We start from the raw sequence: 16386 nt of genomic DNA, 5'->3' as shown, positions 1-16386 counted from the left end.
GTTCTCACAGAGCAGGTACGAAACCGCTGTTCACGGCCACCCACCCAGGCACCCCACCAGACAGCAGAGAACCGCCCCGGATCCCCTAAGCCAGGGCATCGGCACCAGGGGGCAGGGGCTCCCACAGTGGGCAGCGGACTCTGCTTCCACGTCTCCCGCGAGTAGGAGGACCCTCTTCCGTTTGCGCCCCCTGGCTGGCGTGGTTGCTGGTCCTGTGGTCCCGTCGCGGGGCCTCGGCGACCGGACTGTGTTCTCTGGTGGCCCCTCCCCTGTTCCGCAGCCCCCAGCGCAGAGCTCCCCTTGATGAACTCTTGAGCCGCTGTTGGGCATTTCAAGGGAGTGATCTCAGATCCGACAGGAAACAAACCACTACTGATAAACAAACCTGAATTCTTCCGTTACTTTCTTTCACACGTACATTTATTTGGTATTGATGATGAGGTGCCCCATCGGAACTCCCGCGACGGGGAATACAACGCGACTGTTAAGGAGCAGGGAAACGTTTACTTACATTTAGCTTATCATATTCAGAATAGCTTACACACACAGTACAATGGGGAGCCACCAAGGTCTCATTCCACGTCCCTTCCCCACACTTTGTTTAGCCTGCGGTTCTTGAAACTGGACCTCAGGGTGGCGCGTTGCATTTCAACAGACCCAGCGCTGCTTCTCAGAGGCAGTCAGTTAAATGGCACAAAAGCACAGGGACAGCAACACGGCATTGACACTACACAGACATTTTATCTCTTACTGACAGCAAGGTAGGGAGCAAAGACGGAGATCCGGGGTGGCAAAGTGACAACATGCACCACGGAAGCCACACGAGATGAGGTGAGGACCATTGGTACGCAGTCCCCGTTGCCACAGAACGCCTCGCAGCGATCCAGGAATGACAGGCACGAGCGAGCAGGACCTTCCTTCCAAGGTCATACTGGGAGGACTGCGGTGATGGCACAGGCCTCGGCAGTCCCCCGACCAGAGCTCACTGTCTGGCCCCCGCCCCGGAGCCGGCAACACCGCGTCTACGTCTGAATCCCTTCCGACCTGCGTCGCGTGACCGGCAGTGCCTCAGTTTTCCTCTAACCACTGTTTGAGCAGCCTCTGGAACACTCTCTTGCTCTCCTGCTGCCTCTCCAGCTGGCGCTTCTCCTCCCTCTCCTGCTGCTGGAGCGCCCCTCCGGGCAGGAGGCCGGGCTGGCTGCCGCCCAGGCTGAGGGTCAGGCCGCTGAGGCCCTGCACCAGCGCCTCCCAGGAGGACGCGGGAGGGGCCCCGCTCCTCTCCCCAGGGATCCCGGCAAGAGTGGGCCTGTGGCTCTGGCAGTATCGACACTCGCATCGGAATCGATTCTGATCCCTGCTCCCTGACGGAACGAGCCTGGGTTCCCGCTCAGCCGGGTAAGGTGCCATGTGATCCCGGTGTCTGCGCCTCAGGTGGCCCAGGATTGCTTTCTTCTTCTGCGGGAGCGCCAGCTTCTCCCACCGCCTCTCTGGCAGGGTCTTCTCCTCCCGGTACCGCTGCTGGAGCAGCCCCTCTGGCAGGGGCGCAGGGTGGCTGGTGCCAGGGCCGGGGCGTGGGTTTCCCAGGGCCCCCGTCAGCTGCTCCGAGCAGGAAGGCCGAGGGGCTGCTGGGCCCGCCTGCGAAGTCTCTGCCGCCGGCATCCGGGAAGATCCCGAGATCATCACCGGATTCCATTTCTGGAGTGGATCCATGGAGGTCTCGTCTGAGCTGGACGCTCCGCTCGGGCCTCGGGTCTGGGCAAGAAGCTGCAGCTGGAGGTTCTCAGCGATCCAGAAGGTAGCGAGGAGGGTGTGTGGCCGGACTGAAACAAAGGGTGATGAGGGAAGAAAGGAGAGCCGTCATTATACACCTCACTTGACCTCTCTGTCCCTCCACTTCCCGTGTGTAAAACAGGGACAATCAGGAGACCCCCCACCTTGTCTTCTGGGGATCAACTGAGATAATACGGGTCTAGAACGTAGACTGTGGCTGGCATATAGCAGAGGTGTTAGAAACGACACCAATCATTGCATCCCTGTCACATGGTATGCAAAAGGGTGCAACGCATTCAGCGATGCCTATTCTTTGCCGACACTTTCCACCCCAACCTCTAGAATAATTTTAAGAACAATCGATGCGTGACTAGCACGTGCTCTTCTCACAAGCGTTCATCTTCTTTCGTAAAGGAGACTTTTCCTAAATTTTATACCCTGGTGGCACATTCTTTTATATTTTCTCCTTTTTGGTCACTGATTTTACGTCTAGTCAAAATGGCTGCTCAAGCTATGGACATCATTTCAAAACTCCCAGCATGTGTACAAAATACGAGCCACAGAAAACCAGGAAATTTCCAACAGATGCAAAATAGATAACCTCACTGAAACCAAAAGCCTGTTCTTTGAAATGATCAATAAAATTCATCCACCTGTAGCAACGCTGACAGGGGAAAAAACAGAGAGAAGCAGCAAGGTACCAATAGCAGGAATGAAAGAAGAGATTTCACTATAGACCCAGAGAACATAAAAGGGACAATGTAGTCATAGGGCAAACAACTCTCTTGTGTGAATTCTACGGCTCAGATCAAATGGACCACGTACTCGAGAACCATAAGCTACCAAAGTCACGCAAGATGTCGTTCAAACATCAAACGGTGTGCACAGTCCTGTATCTCTTAATGAAACTGAACTCGCAGTTTAAAAGCCTTTGCAAAAAGATCCCTAGGCCCAGGCAGTGTCGGCAGCGTATTCTGCCAAACGTTAAATGGAGAAATAACACTGATTCTACACAAGAAAATAAGGCTGAGGGGACACTTCCAACTGATTTTATGAGGCTAGCACAGCACTGATACCGAGAAAACTACAGCCCAGTCAATACTCTTTCTCAATCGGGCACAAAATTCTTCAACGACAAGCTCGCAGTTCAAATCTAGCAAGATAAGAAAAGAATAATAAATCACGATCCAGGGGGTTTCATACCAGGAACTCAAGTGATGTTCCTTCTATAACTGAAAATCCATCTACCTCATCCACAGATTGAGACATCAGAGGAAGAAGAACAACAACAAGATCACATCAACATGTGCAGAAAAACCATTCGATGAGATTCAAAGTCCACGGGTGATATAAAAACTCCAATGTCACGAACCATTAGGGGAATATGAATTAAAACGGAGACGAAGGCCGGGCGCGGTAGCTGACGCCTGTAATCCTAGCACTCTGGGAGGCCGAGGTGGGTGGATCTCTCGAGGTCAGGAGTTCGAGACCAGCCTGAGCAAGAGTGAGACCCCATCTCTACTAAAACTAGAAAGAAATTAGCTGGACAACTAAAAATATATACAGAAAAAATTAGCCAGGCATGGTGGCGCATGGCTGTAGTCCCAGCTACTCGGGAGGCTGAGGCAGTAGGATCACTTAAGCCGAGGAGTTTGAAGTCGCTGTGAGCTAGGCTGATGCCACGGACTCACTCTAGCCTGGGCAACAAAGCGAGAATCTGTCTCAAAAAAAAAAAAAAAAAAAAAAAAAAACAAAAACCAGACGAGAGACCCTGTGGCCCCTGTTAGAATGGCCCAGGTTTAAAGGACTGTCGGTATCAAGTGCTCGACAACTTGCCGAGCAACTGGAACTCTCACCGGTAGCTGGTGGGGAAGCGAACAGTATGGCCAGTGTGAGCAGCAGTCTGGCGGTTTCTTTATGCTCCACAGACATTTACCATAGGACCCAATAATGCCACTTCTGGTTCTTTACCCTAAAGAAACGAAAACTTAGGTTTGCACAAAAGCCTGTCCATAAGTGCTGAAAGCAGCTCTTATTCATGATCACCCCAAACTAGAGACAACACGAATGTCCTTCGAAGGAAGAATGGAGAAACAAACTTGCTGTTGCATACAGTGGAATACTGGTCAGCAGGAAAATAGAACAGACGATCAACGGAGGCATTGGAGATTCACCCGAGATGTTGCATCATAAAGAAGCCCACCTCGTAAGGCTGGAAAGTGTACGGTTTCATTGCTGACACTCTCCACAAGACAAAACCTCAGAGAAGGACACAGATCACTTGCTGGCAGGCAGCAGAGGTGAGGAAGGCATAACTGCAAAGGGGTGGCTCCGGATGAGTGTTGTGGAGTCTGGGGACTGTTCTGGATCTTGACTGGGGTGGTGGTTACAAGAATCTATGTGTGTGTTAAAGCTCCTAGAACTATACCCCCAGAAAAAACGTCAGATCAAAACCCCCGGTGGTAGCGTCTAGAATAAGGGCCTCTCTCTCTACAGTGATTCTTTCAATAAACACATCTTGGATGAATCTAAAAATAATTTATATTAAATGCTAAATTGAAACGTTACCTCACATCCCGGGCTCTGCTCTTTTAGCAAACTTGGAAAGCGAGAATTCACTAGTTTTATTCAGAGGATACCGGTACTTGGAAATTTTTATTACCGCGTTGTGTCCACCGGCACACACCAGGGCAGGAAACACAGAAAGATATTAGAAGTATTTCGAATCATATGACCGGACTGTGCACACATCCAAACACATCCATCCCAGAAAGAGAGTCTCTGAACATTTCAGTGAGTGAAGTGTGTGTTTCCAACTAGCGAGTTCAGTGACATCCTTTGGGCCATCACTAGCCTACACAAACACTCATGTGGGAAAGAAACATTTGGAAAATGATCTTCTTAACACAGCTACCTCCCAACCAATTTTCACACGTCACAAGCTCTCTCTCAGGATCGTATTTCTTCATGCAAGCAGCTAATCCTCAGAGAAAGGAAAAAAAAAGCCTCACAAACACTTTTACACGAAGAAATATCGAGACTTTGGAGATATCGATTCACAACTGGCCCGTGTTTTCAACACTCTTTTCTCTCCTTTTCCCTGCATCCACTCTGTGAAATGAAATACTTTGCTGTCCTATCTCGAGGTGCACCACGAGGTTCTCAAACCACACCCGTGAAGCCACTCAGGCTCCTTGACAGAGACATCAAGGACAATGAGGCCTGGAGAAGTCCCGTCTGCGGGGAGAGGGGAGCAGCTGGGGCAGGAATGTGACTTCCTTTCCTTCATCATCACCCCATTTCACTCCTTCAGCGGTCACCTGCCCCCGAGGGATAACAATCTTACATCAAACCCGCTTAATACATCACGGCCTCAAATTCCCGGCATCAAACGCAGCTTCTGAACAGAAGGAAAAGATGCTAGGCACAAGGGAACCCGTGAGTGAACCCAGAAAGAGCAGTCACCAGAGCTTCAGAGAGGGAGGGGATGTCCCTCGGTGCAGGGTCTCCCCACTGTGATGGTTAACGTCACAGGTCAACTCAGCTAGGTTACGGTGCGGGTCACTTGGTCAAACACCACTCTAGATGTTGTAGAGAAGAATTTGTGGATGTGGTTAACACTTGCAAACAGTAGACTGTAGGCAAAGCCCATTACCCTCTGGGACAGGGGTGGGCTTCCTCCAACCAGTTGAAGGCCTTAAGAACACAGACCAAGGGGTCCAAGGAAGAAGCAATTGGGCCAAAGACTGCGACATGTAAATAGAAACCCTGCCTGAGTTTTCAGCATGTTGGCCCGCCTGCAGCCTTCAGACTCGAGACTGCAAAATCAACTCTTACTTGAATTTCCAGCCGTGCGACCTGCCCTCTGGATTTCCGACTTGTCAGTAACCGCAATCCCATGAGCCGCCTCCTTTAAATAAATCAACCTCTGGAGAGATAGAGACAGAGAGAGGGAGAGAGAGTTGTATAGATGTACAGATATCCTATGGGTTCTTTTCCTCTGGAAAAAACCCTAGTACACCCACAATATACCACAACTTCAGTGGTCCAAAAAACATTTTCCAGGGAACCACAATATCACATGCCCAGTAATTTGTATTTAAACCAGCGTGACAGAAAACAGCGTATGTGCATTTAGTACCTTCCACGTGCCAGGGAATGTGAGCTAGGTGTTTTACATCCCTCATCTCACGTAGGTTTCCCTCTGAAGTAGGTAGAGTTATTGTCATTTTACCAATGAGGAATTTGAGGCTTAAGGAGACAGAGTTCATTGGCAGGGTCCATGTTGGAAGCCAGCGTGAGTGACAGCTCTGGGACCTGAAGCAGAGGGACAGGACTGTGGAGAGACGAGGTGGGAGCAGGTCACGCACGGAGAGCCTCCAATGGCACGCAAGAACAGCCAGGAATCACACACTCTGTGACTTGCACCGGGGCATCCCCCAAACCAGAAGCGGCACCGACCTACGTGAGCACAGAAATGGAGCTGACGTGGATGGATCCGCTCAGTATATGACGACGTGTACTGATGGTTCCCAGATGGGGAGCCCGCGGGGGAACAGCCAGCATTCTGGGCAGAGGTCTTCGGTGCATGAGGGAAAACCGGGTAAGAGTATGGCAGAGAATGAAAGAAGCTCTAGGGTTGGCCAGAGAAGTCTAATGAGTTTGTCACATATTTCTGCTCTGGGCGATGATGCAGTTTGTAAGGGCCTTCCTCCCAAGTACCCCATGGCCTTAACAGTAGTTGTGATGAGAGGTGACATCTCAGGCTCCTTTCTACAAACTTCCCTTGCATATCTCATTACTTACTCACAAACATACCCCTCTTAGTTTGGCACTGTTAGTATTCATGATAAAAATCCATTTCACGAGTGAGGAGGGCGATTTTCTCAAGATGATATGCCTGCAAGCGGCAGAACTGAGTTGGAAGGAAGGTTGTCTAGAATCACAGCTAGTGTCCTTAACCACTACACTGTATCGCTCCTTCCAAAAACATGCCACAGTGCTCCCTGTAGCAGGAAGTCTGCTTTTGCCTGTGAGGACAGAGAAAATTCCTCCTCCATCGGGCCGAATCAGAAAGGCAAATCAGCAGGAAGGGTGGCCTAGGCACGGTATAATCTGTGACCCACTGTTGCCACCAAGCACCATCTCTCTGATGTGTTGTTTTCTGCTACATTTGCTCCAGGACTGACCGACAGGCAGATATGGCAACAGCCGAGTGCAGAAAGGCACTCTCTATTCCTGTAGCATTCCTGTGAGCAAGGAGCTATGCCAGAAGTCCCCAGCAGACACTTTCTTCCCTTCCCATGGGCCAGCGCTGGGGCACAGCCGCGTTTCTCAATCAGCCTGCGACACGTGGAACGGGATGACCACGGTGGTCAGAGACGAAAGGCTCGGGACCAGAGAGGCTCCTCGCAAGACCTGCCCCTCTTATTCCCCCTTCGGGGCTCAGCTTAGATAGCACTTCCCCCAGGAAGCCTTCGCTGACCTCCTGCACGAGTCCTGAATGGGGAACCCTGCTCTGAGCTCCCATAACGCCCTGCGGTTCCCCTGCCCCCGCCCCAGCCCCACTCAGTTGTCAACAGACGGTTATTTGTCTGTCCCACCCACCAGGCTGGGAGCTGATGTTACCCAGGGACTTTGTCTTCTTCACCCATCGGAGAGACTAGACCCCAGTGGACATTCACAAACATCTGTCAAACCTAAGGTGGAGAATCTGGGGCCCCTTTAGAAGCATCTCAGTATGTCAACCCTGCAGAATCCACACTTTCCCATGTTGCAAAGGTGGACATTCCTGCGTTGAGAGGTTAAGTAATGTCCCTAAGATCACACAACCAGCCAGAAAGAAAATGACTCCAGATGCAGCCACCCTCGCTGGCACCGCCTCACCGGAGACTCTCAGCCTGCTCAGATGCCTAAGGCAGAAAGTGATCCTGAGGGACAGCTTTCACACAAGACAGTCCTGGGGCTGGCTCGGGTGTCCAGAGCTGGTCCTGGTGTCAGGTAACTGATTCTGCACCCATTTCCTATGACGTTCTAGTGCTGGGCTGCGTTCTCAGTGCCGGGAATGCCGCACAGAACGAACCTCACAAACTGCTCGCACTCCTTAGCTTGATTCTCACGTGGGGAAGGAGAAAGAAAACAGCCAAACAAGGAAAAACACGCTATGTCCAGGTGAGGCCCCCTACGGATAGCTTTGCACTCATTTTCACAGTTAAGAGAGCGACAAGTCACAGATTTTTCAATGTTGCTCAATGATGGGAAATACCCTTATAACATGAATTTATTTCAGGGAAAAGGAACAAATTTCATTTAATAACATCCCTTAAATAGTAGTTTGACGCTTTTCCAGAAAGGGCAAAACCCTACAGCTAAGTGACTGGGGTCTGTGCCCGGTGGCTGGGTGCTGAGAACTGTGCCCCTAGCCTTGGGCAATGCCGGGGAAGAAGGAGTCAGAGTCCCAGCCATGCAACGCCACTCACATTAATGAAAGCATTTGTCCCGCACCTGGCACACGCGATCTCTCTCTGTTATGCCCACCCACATAACCTGCATCCTCCGGGTCTACGATGGAGGGGACGCTCCTCTGGGCAGCCTCAGTACAAAGCAACAGTGAAGTCACTAAACACCCAGTGATGCCCACTTTTGAGTGTGAGAGGCCAAAACGAACAGACCAAGGAAACATGGTCCCTGCCTTTGGGGTCTCACAGCAGGTGGGACAGAGACACACAGTCTGTGGAAAAGCAGCGGGAGTGCAAGGGAGGGCACGGGGGAAGGGCCACGAGGAGGAGGGGCCACAGCAGCAAGAGGCAGCCAAGGAGAAAATGTCCTGCGAGAGAAGAGCTCACATGCACTCACCCGAGGTCACCTGTCACTGGGTTCACGTCATAGATTCTGCAGATCTGGGCCAGAGTGACCGCTACACCTCTCACCTACAAAATAAAATAGGCTGACTGGGTGGGCTCCGTTCATCCCACAGGTGTGCCCGAGGGCCCCTCTACTCAGCCATCCCTTCAGTGACTTATCCAGAGCAGCCCCGTCCCCAGGGCACATCTAGTCTGAGGAAGTAAAATCTTGACCAACGTATAGCATGAAGGGAAAAAAGGCAGGAAATACACTGATACTATTAATAGACACTGGCAGCCAGAGTGGGAGTAGAGGACACGATGCTCCTCGCGGCCCTGGATGAACAGAAATTTCAGCACAAGATCGGCCGTGTTCGATCATTCACACTACGGTATTTCCAGCGGAGAAATAGCAGGTATCACAACAGCTACCCACGGCGAAGGGGACAAGATGGGTATGATATGGTTCTGGACAGTGTGGGGGGAAAGGACACACACATCCTTAGGACAAACGGAAAATTAAACCAAGATATTCGCTGCATCCACTCATTTACAATACCGTGGACCCTCGGTGTCTGTGGAGCATTGGCTGGGACCCCTGTGGAGGCCAAAATTCTCAGATGGTCACCTCCCTGCTATAAAATGGCACAGTATTTTCATGCAACCTGCGCACTTCCTCCCATATATTTTGCATCATCTCCAGATTACTTATAATACCTAGTGCAATGTAAATGCTATGTAAATAGTGCTGTATTTTTAAAAATTTGTATTATTTATATTGTTTCAGTTCTAATCTTTTGGATCTGAAGTTGGCTGAATCCTGGGATTCGGGACTTGGGGTATGGAGGGCTGACTGTGTTGTTTCCAGTGAACAAAGTGCCGGTATAACGATAGCTACACTGGGCCGAGCGGGTAGCACGGGTCATCGTCGCTCACACAAAAACGTGCCCCAGCCCCTGCTGAGCGCCCGGCTCCAGGATCTGTGCTTTGGTACATGTGGCCCGCGGGAGACCATTTCCTGCAGGATAACGGTCCTCAGGGGGTTCACAGTCTGGGGGACAGGTAGCCCTGGTGAAGATAACGACAGAAGTCGCCATGAGAGCCATGGCTGGCCTGAGCCAGGGGAGGTGTGGAAAGCAAAGGAGGGCCCCGTAGTCCGGGTGGTTGGGAACAGCCTCTCCCAGGGCCTGCTATGTAACATAATGTTATCTTGCCCACTTGCAGATGAGGTAACTGAGGATCAGAGAGTTTCAGCAACTCACTCAAGGTCACACAGCTCCCTAGTGATGGGGACCATTTCTCATTTAGGTCTGTTAAAATGCAAAGTCTCTGCACTATTCAGTACACCAATCTCTCCCTCCCTCCCTCCCTCTCTCTCTCTCTCTCTCTCTCTCTCTCTCTATCTCTCCATGTTGTCACCTGTTTTAATTCACATCCACCATCATATGCTTACCTGTGGCTCTCCTTACCTTCAAATTCTTATAACCTGCTAAATACAGTATAGATTCGTTTTAGCACATCAGGCCTTTTACTGGGACAAAATGTAAATTTCCCTTGCCACGCACGATTGCCCAGCCCAGAACTGGACATTTATCTTGACTTTGTATTCCACCCAAAGGCTGGATAAAGGAAATGGATCACTGCGATTCAGAGTTTTAACTTAGCTATGCCACCCAATCCCAAGCACAATTTTACATGTAATCGATATCCAACTAGAAACACTACAACCAGTGCTTCCCTATGAAAAGTATTCACAAAACATTTTATCAAATGCCAAAAAGTTCCAGGTAAGAGACGCTGTCCCTCTGACAGGCAACTGTTGAAATTCTCCTCCTAAAAATATCGAAATCCCTTCTCTTTGTCCTTCTTCTCCCTTGCTGGGGCCCTGAGAGCCTCAGGCAAGCAAGTCCATTCACTATTTCTTTTTGAAAACACAAACTCACAAAAGAACCCTCTCACACACACATTCATTACACTCAATAGGGGTACGTTAATATAGGGAAATTGTATTGGAAATGCAAACGGAAATCTGTGACTAATCATAAAACCAAATTTTGCATGGCATAGAGGTCTGCTGCCCTGGACTGGCTGCATGCACTGGAGCAAAGTGGACGAGCAGAGATGCCTTCCTTCTCTAAATTTTCGACGCTGCAGCTTGGACGGTTATTTGATTAAAATAAAAAGGTCTACCTAATTAATTGCACACTAATGAAGGAGTCACAGAGCCTACCCAACGCAAGTCTATTCCTATGCCACATCAGGACCCGTCTCTCTCACACGTCCTTGAAAGAGTTTCTCTGATGGTTTCAATACTGGCCGTGTAGTTTTCCTGGAAAATGCTTCAGTCATTCTGTCTCCTACTGTGGGGTGGGACACGGGGGAGGGGGGGAGGGAGGTGATGCAAGGAAACAGGTTCTTTCTGAACCTGTTGAACACTGATTCCTGCCCGATTACATCCCGATGCCCGACAGCGCCCACAGCAAGTTTTAGGATGGGATTTCTCCGCTTCAAAACGGCCATCCCCAACTAGGCAAGGAGAAATACGACACACGCAGACTGTACCACCGCCATTCTCACGCTGAAGAGAGAAGGGCGTCGGGGACAGCAGGTGTTCTCTCAGAAAGCAGCCTTCCCCGCTGGCCAAGCACAAGGATTCTAGTCCCGGGCCACGAACGCACACCTGCCCCGTTCCGGGGAGACTCTGTCCGCTGTCTCTCTCCGAGTCTCTGTCCCACCCCCCTTCTCCATCCGTCTCTCTCTCCCGCTCGCGCTCTCCCCCTGACTCCCGGGCTCCTTCTCTCTCTGTCTCCCTCTCTCGGGCTCTCTCACGCGCGCGTTCTTGCTCCGGAGCCGGTTCCCGCCGTCCAGACGCCAGCGCGCTGCCTTCCTTCGTCTGCCCTGGGACGCAGCGCAGCCCGCTCGGAACTGAAGGGTTAAGACCAGGGAGAGGAGCCCTCCTCCGGCCGGCTAGAGAGGCCACCCCGGGGAAGGCGGTGCCTGGCGCGGGGTGGGGGGGCGCCGTGTGACGGCACAGGGATGGGACGCCTGAGAGACACTTGGCCTTCGATTGGCTGCCGGGGCCGCAGTGCACGCCGGGAGGGAACGGGGATCGGGTTTCTCTGCTGGGGCGCCCGGTGAGTTCTGTTTTCCAGGTTGCCCTGCTCTGCTCCGCGGAGGCATGGCGTCGGGGCCGGCCCTCCTGGCGGCGTCCCGGAGCGGCCCTGCCGTCCTGGACGCGACGAATGCTTCCTGAGGCCGTGGGAAGAAATTCCGGGCAGCGGAGGTGACTTCACAGGCGAGACGCGTGGGAGCTGGCTGGGGGGATTGGAGGGGGCCGACTTCTCTGGTGATTGGCTGGGAGTTCTTGTGTACAGTGTACAGGTGAGAAGTGGCACCCGCTCTTTGGATTAGTTTATTTACTAACTGTGCGTGGGCGATAATTGGCTGTAGGCGGAGGGTTGGTCTGGCTTACACTCGAAAGGAAAGACAGAAGGCAGACATGTCAGGAAATTGGATTTGTTCAGCCTCCTGCCCTAGGGAGAGCGCACCTGTCTGGCGATCGGAGTGTCTGGGCGGGGTGCTTTTGCCTTGACTTTCATAGGGAGGAGTAAACAAGTGTTAGTGGGGTGGCTTACGGAGGAGGGTGCTTTTGTGACCAGGGGAGGTCTCAGTCAGCAGAACAGGGAATGTTTATCCCTGTGGTAGCTACTTTCCGGAGGACAAACTTCCCATCTCCCTGATGAATCCTTCATGAGAGAAAGAACAAGGGCTGGGAGGGTGTGTCATCCTCCAGTCTGGTGAGAGTCCTGGCGCAGAGTGACCACACAGCACCCCTTATCTACGTCCCGTGGAAAAGAGTGGTCCTTTGTGGGCAGCCCTTTTCCAGAACAGGAAAGCATGTAGAGATTTACTTGCTGCGGCTTATTTGAGGAATCAGGTGCAGTTCCCCATTGTCAACAGGTCAAAATAAGCAAGGCATGTTTCCTGCCTGTCCAAGCAGGTACACGAATTACAAGAGAGGTTCTGTTTTTTCCCTGGAAATATTCGACCTGTGAACACCGTTTTACAATTTTGGAAACTTAATGTTTTTGTGGTCTAAATGAAGGCAGCAAAAATAACTAACTATCCCAGAATATTATCATCATCCTGATTTTACAAGTGAGCTAACTGAGTCAGAGAGAGGGTAAGTAACTGCCCAAAGTCACACAAGGAATAAAGGGTGGAGGCTCGGTTCAGATCCAGGTGTCTGCGGCTTCAGCACCTCTCTGCTGTGCAGCCGTCACCTCTCATTTCCAAACTCACATATCCGGCTAAGTCCTCTTTCTGAAACTACAGACAATGCTGAGCCAGCTGACACTCCAACGACAGACTGCACTCACAGGGTCCCAGACATCTGCCTGGGCAGCGGAGGTGACTTCACAGAAAGGAGTGTTAGGGATGCAGGGTCCCAAAGGCCCTAGCCCACCCTCTGGAGGGAGAGATGGGCTACAAGAGGAAGATTAGCATATTGGAGGGGTTGGGGGTATCTCTGAGAGACGGGCTGATGGACTCTTACACTGCACACATGTGATAATACACACTTCTTACTTTGAATTTATTTATTTACCTATTTTTTTTTTTTTTTTTTTTAGCATTGGCAGTACCTGTCCAATGGTTACAATACCCAAAACAGGTAGGTAAAATCAAGCCGATACCTGGATAGAGATTCCCATTTTACCTGGGAGGACCTGACAAGAAAACTCCAGTCTGTTGTATAAAAAGACACATTCTCCTCTACCAAAAGAATGCAGCAAATTCGTCATTATTCGTAATTATTATTAGCATTCTCCTGCTACAGATGAGGCTTCTTAGGCCTAGAGAGGTTAGGTCCGCTCCCCTGAATCATTCAGGTTTCAAGTGCCTGAGTCCCAGAGCACCTAATACTCGACATGTCCCAAGCTGAACCCATCCACCCCCAGTCTCTGGACACCTGCCCCTCCTCAGTGGTGCCTAACTCAGTGAAAAGCAGCACCTTCTGCCCAGCAGTTTAGGCCAGGGATCTTTAAAGCCATCCTGACTGCTGCCTTTCTCTCACCTCCCCCACAATCACTAAGTCTGGCCACGTTGACCTCGCGCGTCTAAGTAAGGTCTTTACATTTCTCTCCATTCCAACACGAAGTTCCCTAGTCCAGTCACACTCATCTCTCTCCCTGTCAACCAGCAGGGCCATCAGAGGTAGTCTTCCCGCTGCCAGCCTTGCCCCCTTCCCACGCATCCTCTGCCAGTGCCTTAGGGACCTTTCATAACTCCTTGTGGGGTCGTATTGTCCCTGCTCAAACTCTGCAGGGGCTGCTTGTTGCCCTTAGGATAACTTCCGGCCTGCTGGCCCAGGCACATCTGGCCCAGGGTACCTCAAATCGCCTCACCTGTAGCAGACACCTGCTGCTGCACCCCACACTTAATGTTCCAGACAATCTAAACCTTTCTGTTCATCAGATGCCCACCCATGCCCTGTCTCTCTCTGCTGTCTACAGCCTGATACCTGCTGTCCCTTCCGTCTGGCTTGCCCTTCCTCCCTCCTCCTCTGCCTGATGCCTGCTTACCTTTAGCCCTAAGGTTAAGGAGAGCCATTTCTATTTTACCTCGGCACTGCCTGGACAAAAAGGCACACTTACCGGTTCGATATTTTTACTGAGGAGCACGTGTTGGAGATTCCTTTTAAATCCCCCAGTGGACCAATGAATGGGAAATACAATCTGAGGGCAGGGTTTTCTGGGACCCTGGCATGCTTGCCTCCTCACTCACATGTCCCTAACACATGCCACAGTGTGAATGGCTCTTGCTGGAGCCTGGCTGGCGAGGACTGTGTGTGCTGCGCGCGTTTGGCTTTTATTTCCCAAAGACCTAGAGAGGTAAGTGTCAAACCCTGCATCTACAGACAAGGACCCAAACTGAAAGAGGTTAGGTCGGCGATGCTGAAAAGGCTGCGTGTGGGAATCACACCCTGGTTCTGTCTGACTCCAGAGCCAGGCCTCCGTCCACTCCACTCCCACACTTTCCGCGGCAGACTTTGCTTAAGTCCCCCTTGACGGGATGCAGATAATTGCCCCATGATGGGATAGCATCGTTCCAACACCGTGTCCACCTGTGAAAGGCAGGACAAAGACAGCTTGAAAGGCCCTCACGTGCTGCGTGTCTTCCATCTGAGGCGCTGCCCTGGAGTCCCCGTGGTGTGAAGGGCTTGCCCGGGAGCTTGCAGCTGAGCAGGACTTTCCCTTCTAGGGCTCCCCTGGGGAGGAATGTGCCATATGAGAGAGACTTTTGCAGTGCCCCCCACCCCCAAATTATGTCTCCATTGGCTTGACCCTGTTTAACAGATAAGAATATGGAGGGAAACAGCCAGAGAGGGTGTTTTTAGTGGCTGCCACACAGCTCTGGAGTTGATCAGACTCAAGGTGGTTTGGAGCCCCACAGTCCAACCAGGAGTGGCAACCTGCTCCTCCTGCGTTGATCTCTGTTCTCCGCGCTCTCGTGTAAAGTGTGGATGACCAAAGGGTCTACCGCACAGACCTCCTCTGCTGACCAGAGAAGTCTCTCCTGACCAGAGCCTCTCACGCACACAGCCCTCGGGCGAGGAGGAAGGTGCTCTCCTCTGCGTCCCGAGGGTGCCCTGAGTTCTGCCGTGGCTCGCCTCACCCCACCTCAGCGTGGCGGTCATCTGCTCACAGGGGATGGCGCAGTGCGTCCCTACGTCCCCGCGTCCCCCACCCGTGTCCAGTACGTAGAGACCTCCTGTGCATTTGGCTCTTAGGACATGTTCACTCGGTGGATGCAGGACCTTGGTGCAGGGCGCTGGTCTAATGGGCAGCTGTTACTGTAGCAGTTCTTGCAGCGCCAGAAATGGTATAGGAGAACTGAGCGGGCAGAGGACGTCTCTGCAGTCACATTCTCTTCTGTTTGGGTTGAGGGAAGAGGATAGTATCTTTCATCCCGTCCCTAATTCCGGAACTCCTAATAAAAGAGCCTGCTAAATTCTTTAGACATGAGTTGGCTAATCTGTTCCACTACGAGTCTCAGGTCTAGCCTCCCGGTGGAACCGCACTGGTCAGTCACCAAAAGTTTCCCGTGTCCCTGTGGCCAGTGCGCATAGTTGCACTGTTCGTTTGGAGGATGGTTGAGTGAATTCAGGCCTGCTAATTGAATATGTGGTTCTGTGGCTACAGCCCAGATGTCCACGGCGACCAGGACATGAAGACATGAGACAAGTCCGGGTGGGCTGTGTGCCCACCACCTCACCTGGTGGTCTTGGCTGTGTGCCCAAACCATCCTGTCTCAGACTGGTCTTCCCCTGTGTCCCTGCTTTGCCTGAACTTGGCTGGTGCACCCAGGCGTGCCGTCAGTACTTACGTCCCTCGGTTGTCCTTTCCGGTCTAGCTGACTGACCAGAAGCTTACTCGGCCCAGCAGGAGCCTGTCCTGTTAACTCCTGTCCCTGTCAGCCCTTACTCCTGCTCCCAACTGCACTGACATCCTTGTGGCATCTTTGCTGCGCTGAGCACGCTCTGCCTCTTACGCTTTTCCCCCCTGTTCCCTCTGGAAAGCCCTGACCCCACATACCTGCTTGGCTGACCCTTCTACCCATTCACGTCTTTATCAAAATGTCACCTTCTCAATGCAGGCTACCCAGGTCACTCTGTTTAATAATTTAACCTGCAGCTAACCCAGTTCCTCCGCACATTCCTGAGCCTGTTACCACGATCTAAATACGTTCTTGTTTTTTCACAGCCCCCATCACC

At 51.7% G+C, this 16386-nt stretch overlaps 1 protein-coding gene across 6 annotated transcripts; it reads right to left on the bottom strand.

Annotated features, from left to right (window-relative positions):
• Positions 1-398: 398 nt before the first annotated feature.
• LOC123628047 (protein FAM156A/FAM156B-like) lies at positions 399-11651 on the bottom strand. Of its 6 annotated transcripts, none has more exons than XM_045537657.1 (4): positions 11442-11651; positions 10843-10972; positions 8626-8699; positions 399-1820 (listed from the first exon to the last, which is right to left on the bottom strand). In XM_045537657.1, exon 4 carries the CDS (start codon positions 1708-1710, stop codon positions 1069-1071), a length of 642 nt encoding a protein of 213 aa, XP_045393613.1. In that variant the 5' UTR covers positions 1711-1820; positions 8626-8699; positions 10843-10972; positions 11442-11651; the 3' UTR covers positions 399-1068. The 6 variants fall into 6 exon arrangements, with proteins under 6 accessions (XP_045393613.1, XP_045393612.1, XP_045393611.1 ...); XM_045537656.1 differs by lacking the exon at positions 10843-10972 and adding an exon at positions 5608-6231; XM_045537655.1 differs by lacking the exon at positions 10843-10972.
• Between the last annotated feature and the right edge of the window lie 4735 nt (positions 11652-16386).

This window comes from Lemur catta, chromosome X, assembly GCF_020740605.2.
Source record: "Lemur catta isolate mLemCat1 chromosome X, mLemCat1.pri, whole genome shotgun sequence".
Classification (NCBI taxonomy): Eukaryota; Metazoa; Chordata; class Mammalia; order Primates; family Lemuridae; genus Lemur; species Lemur catta.
This window is presented reverse-complemented; position numbering and strand designations above follow the sequence as displayed.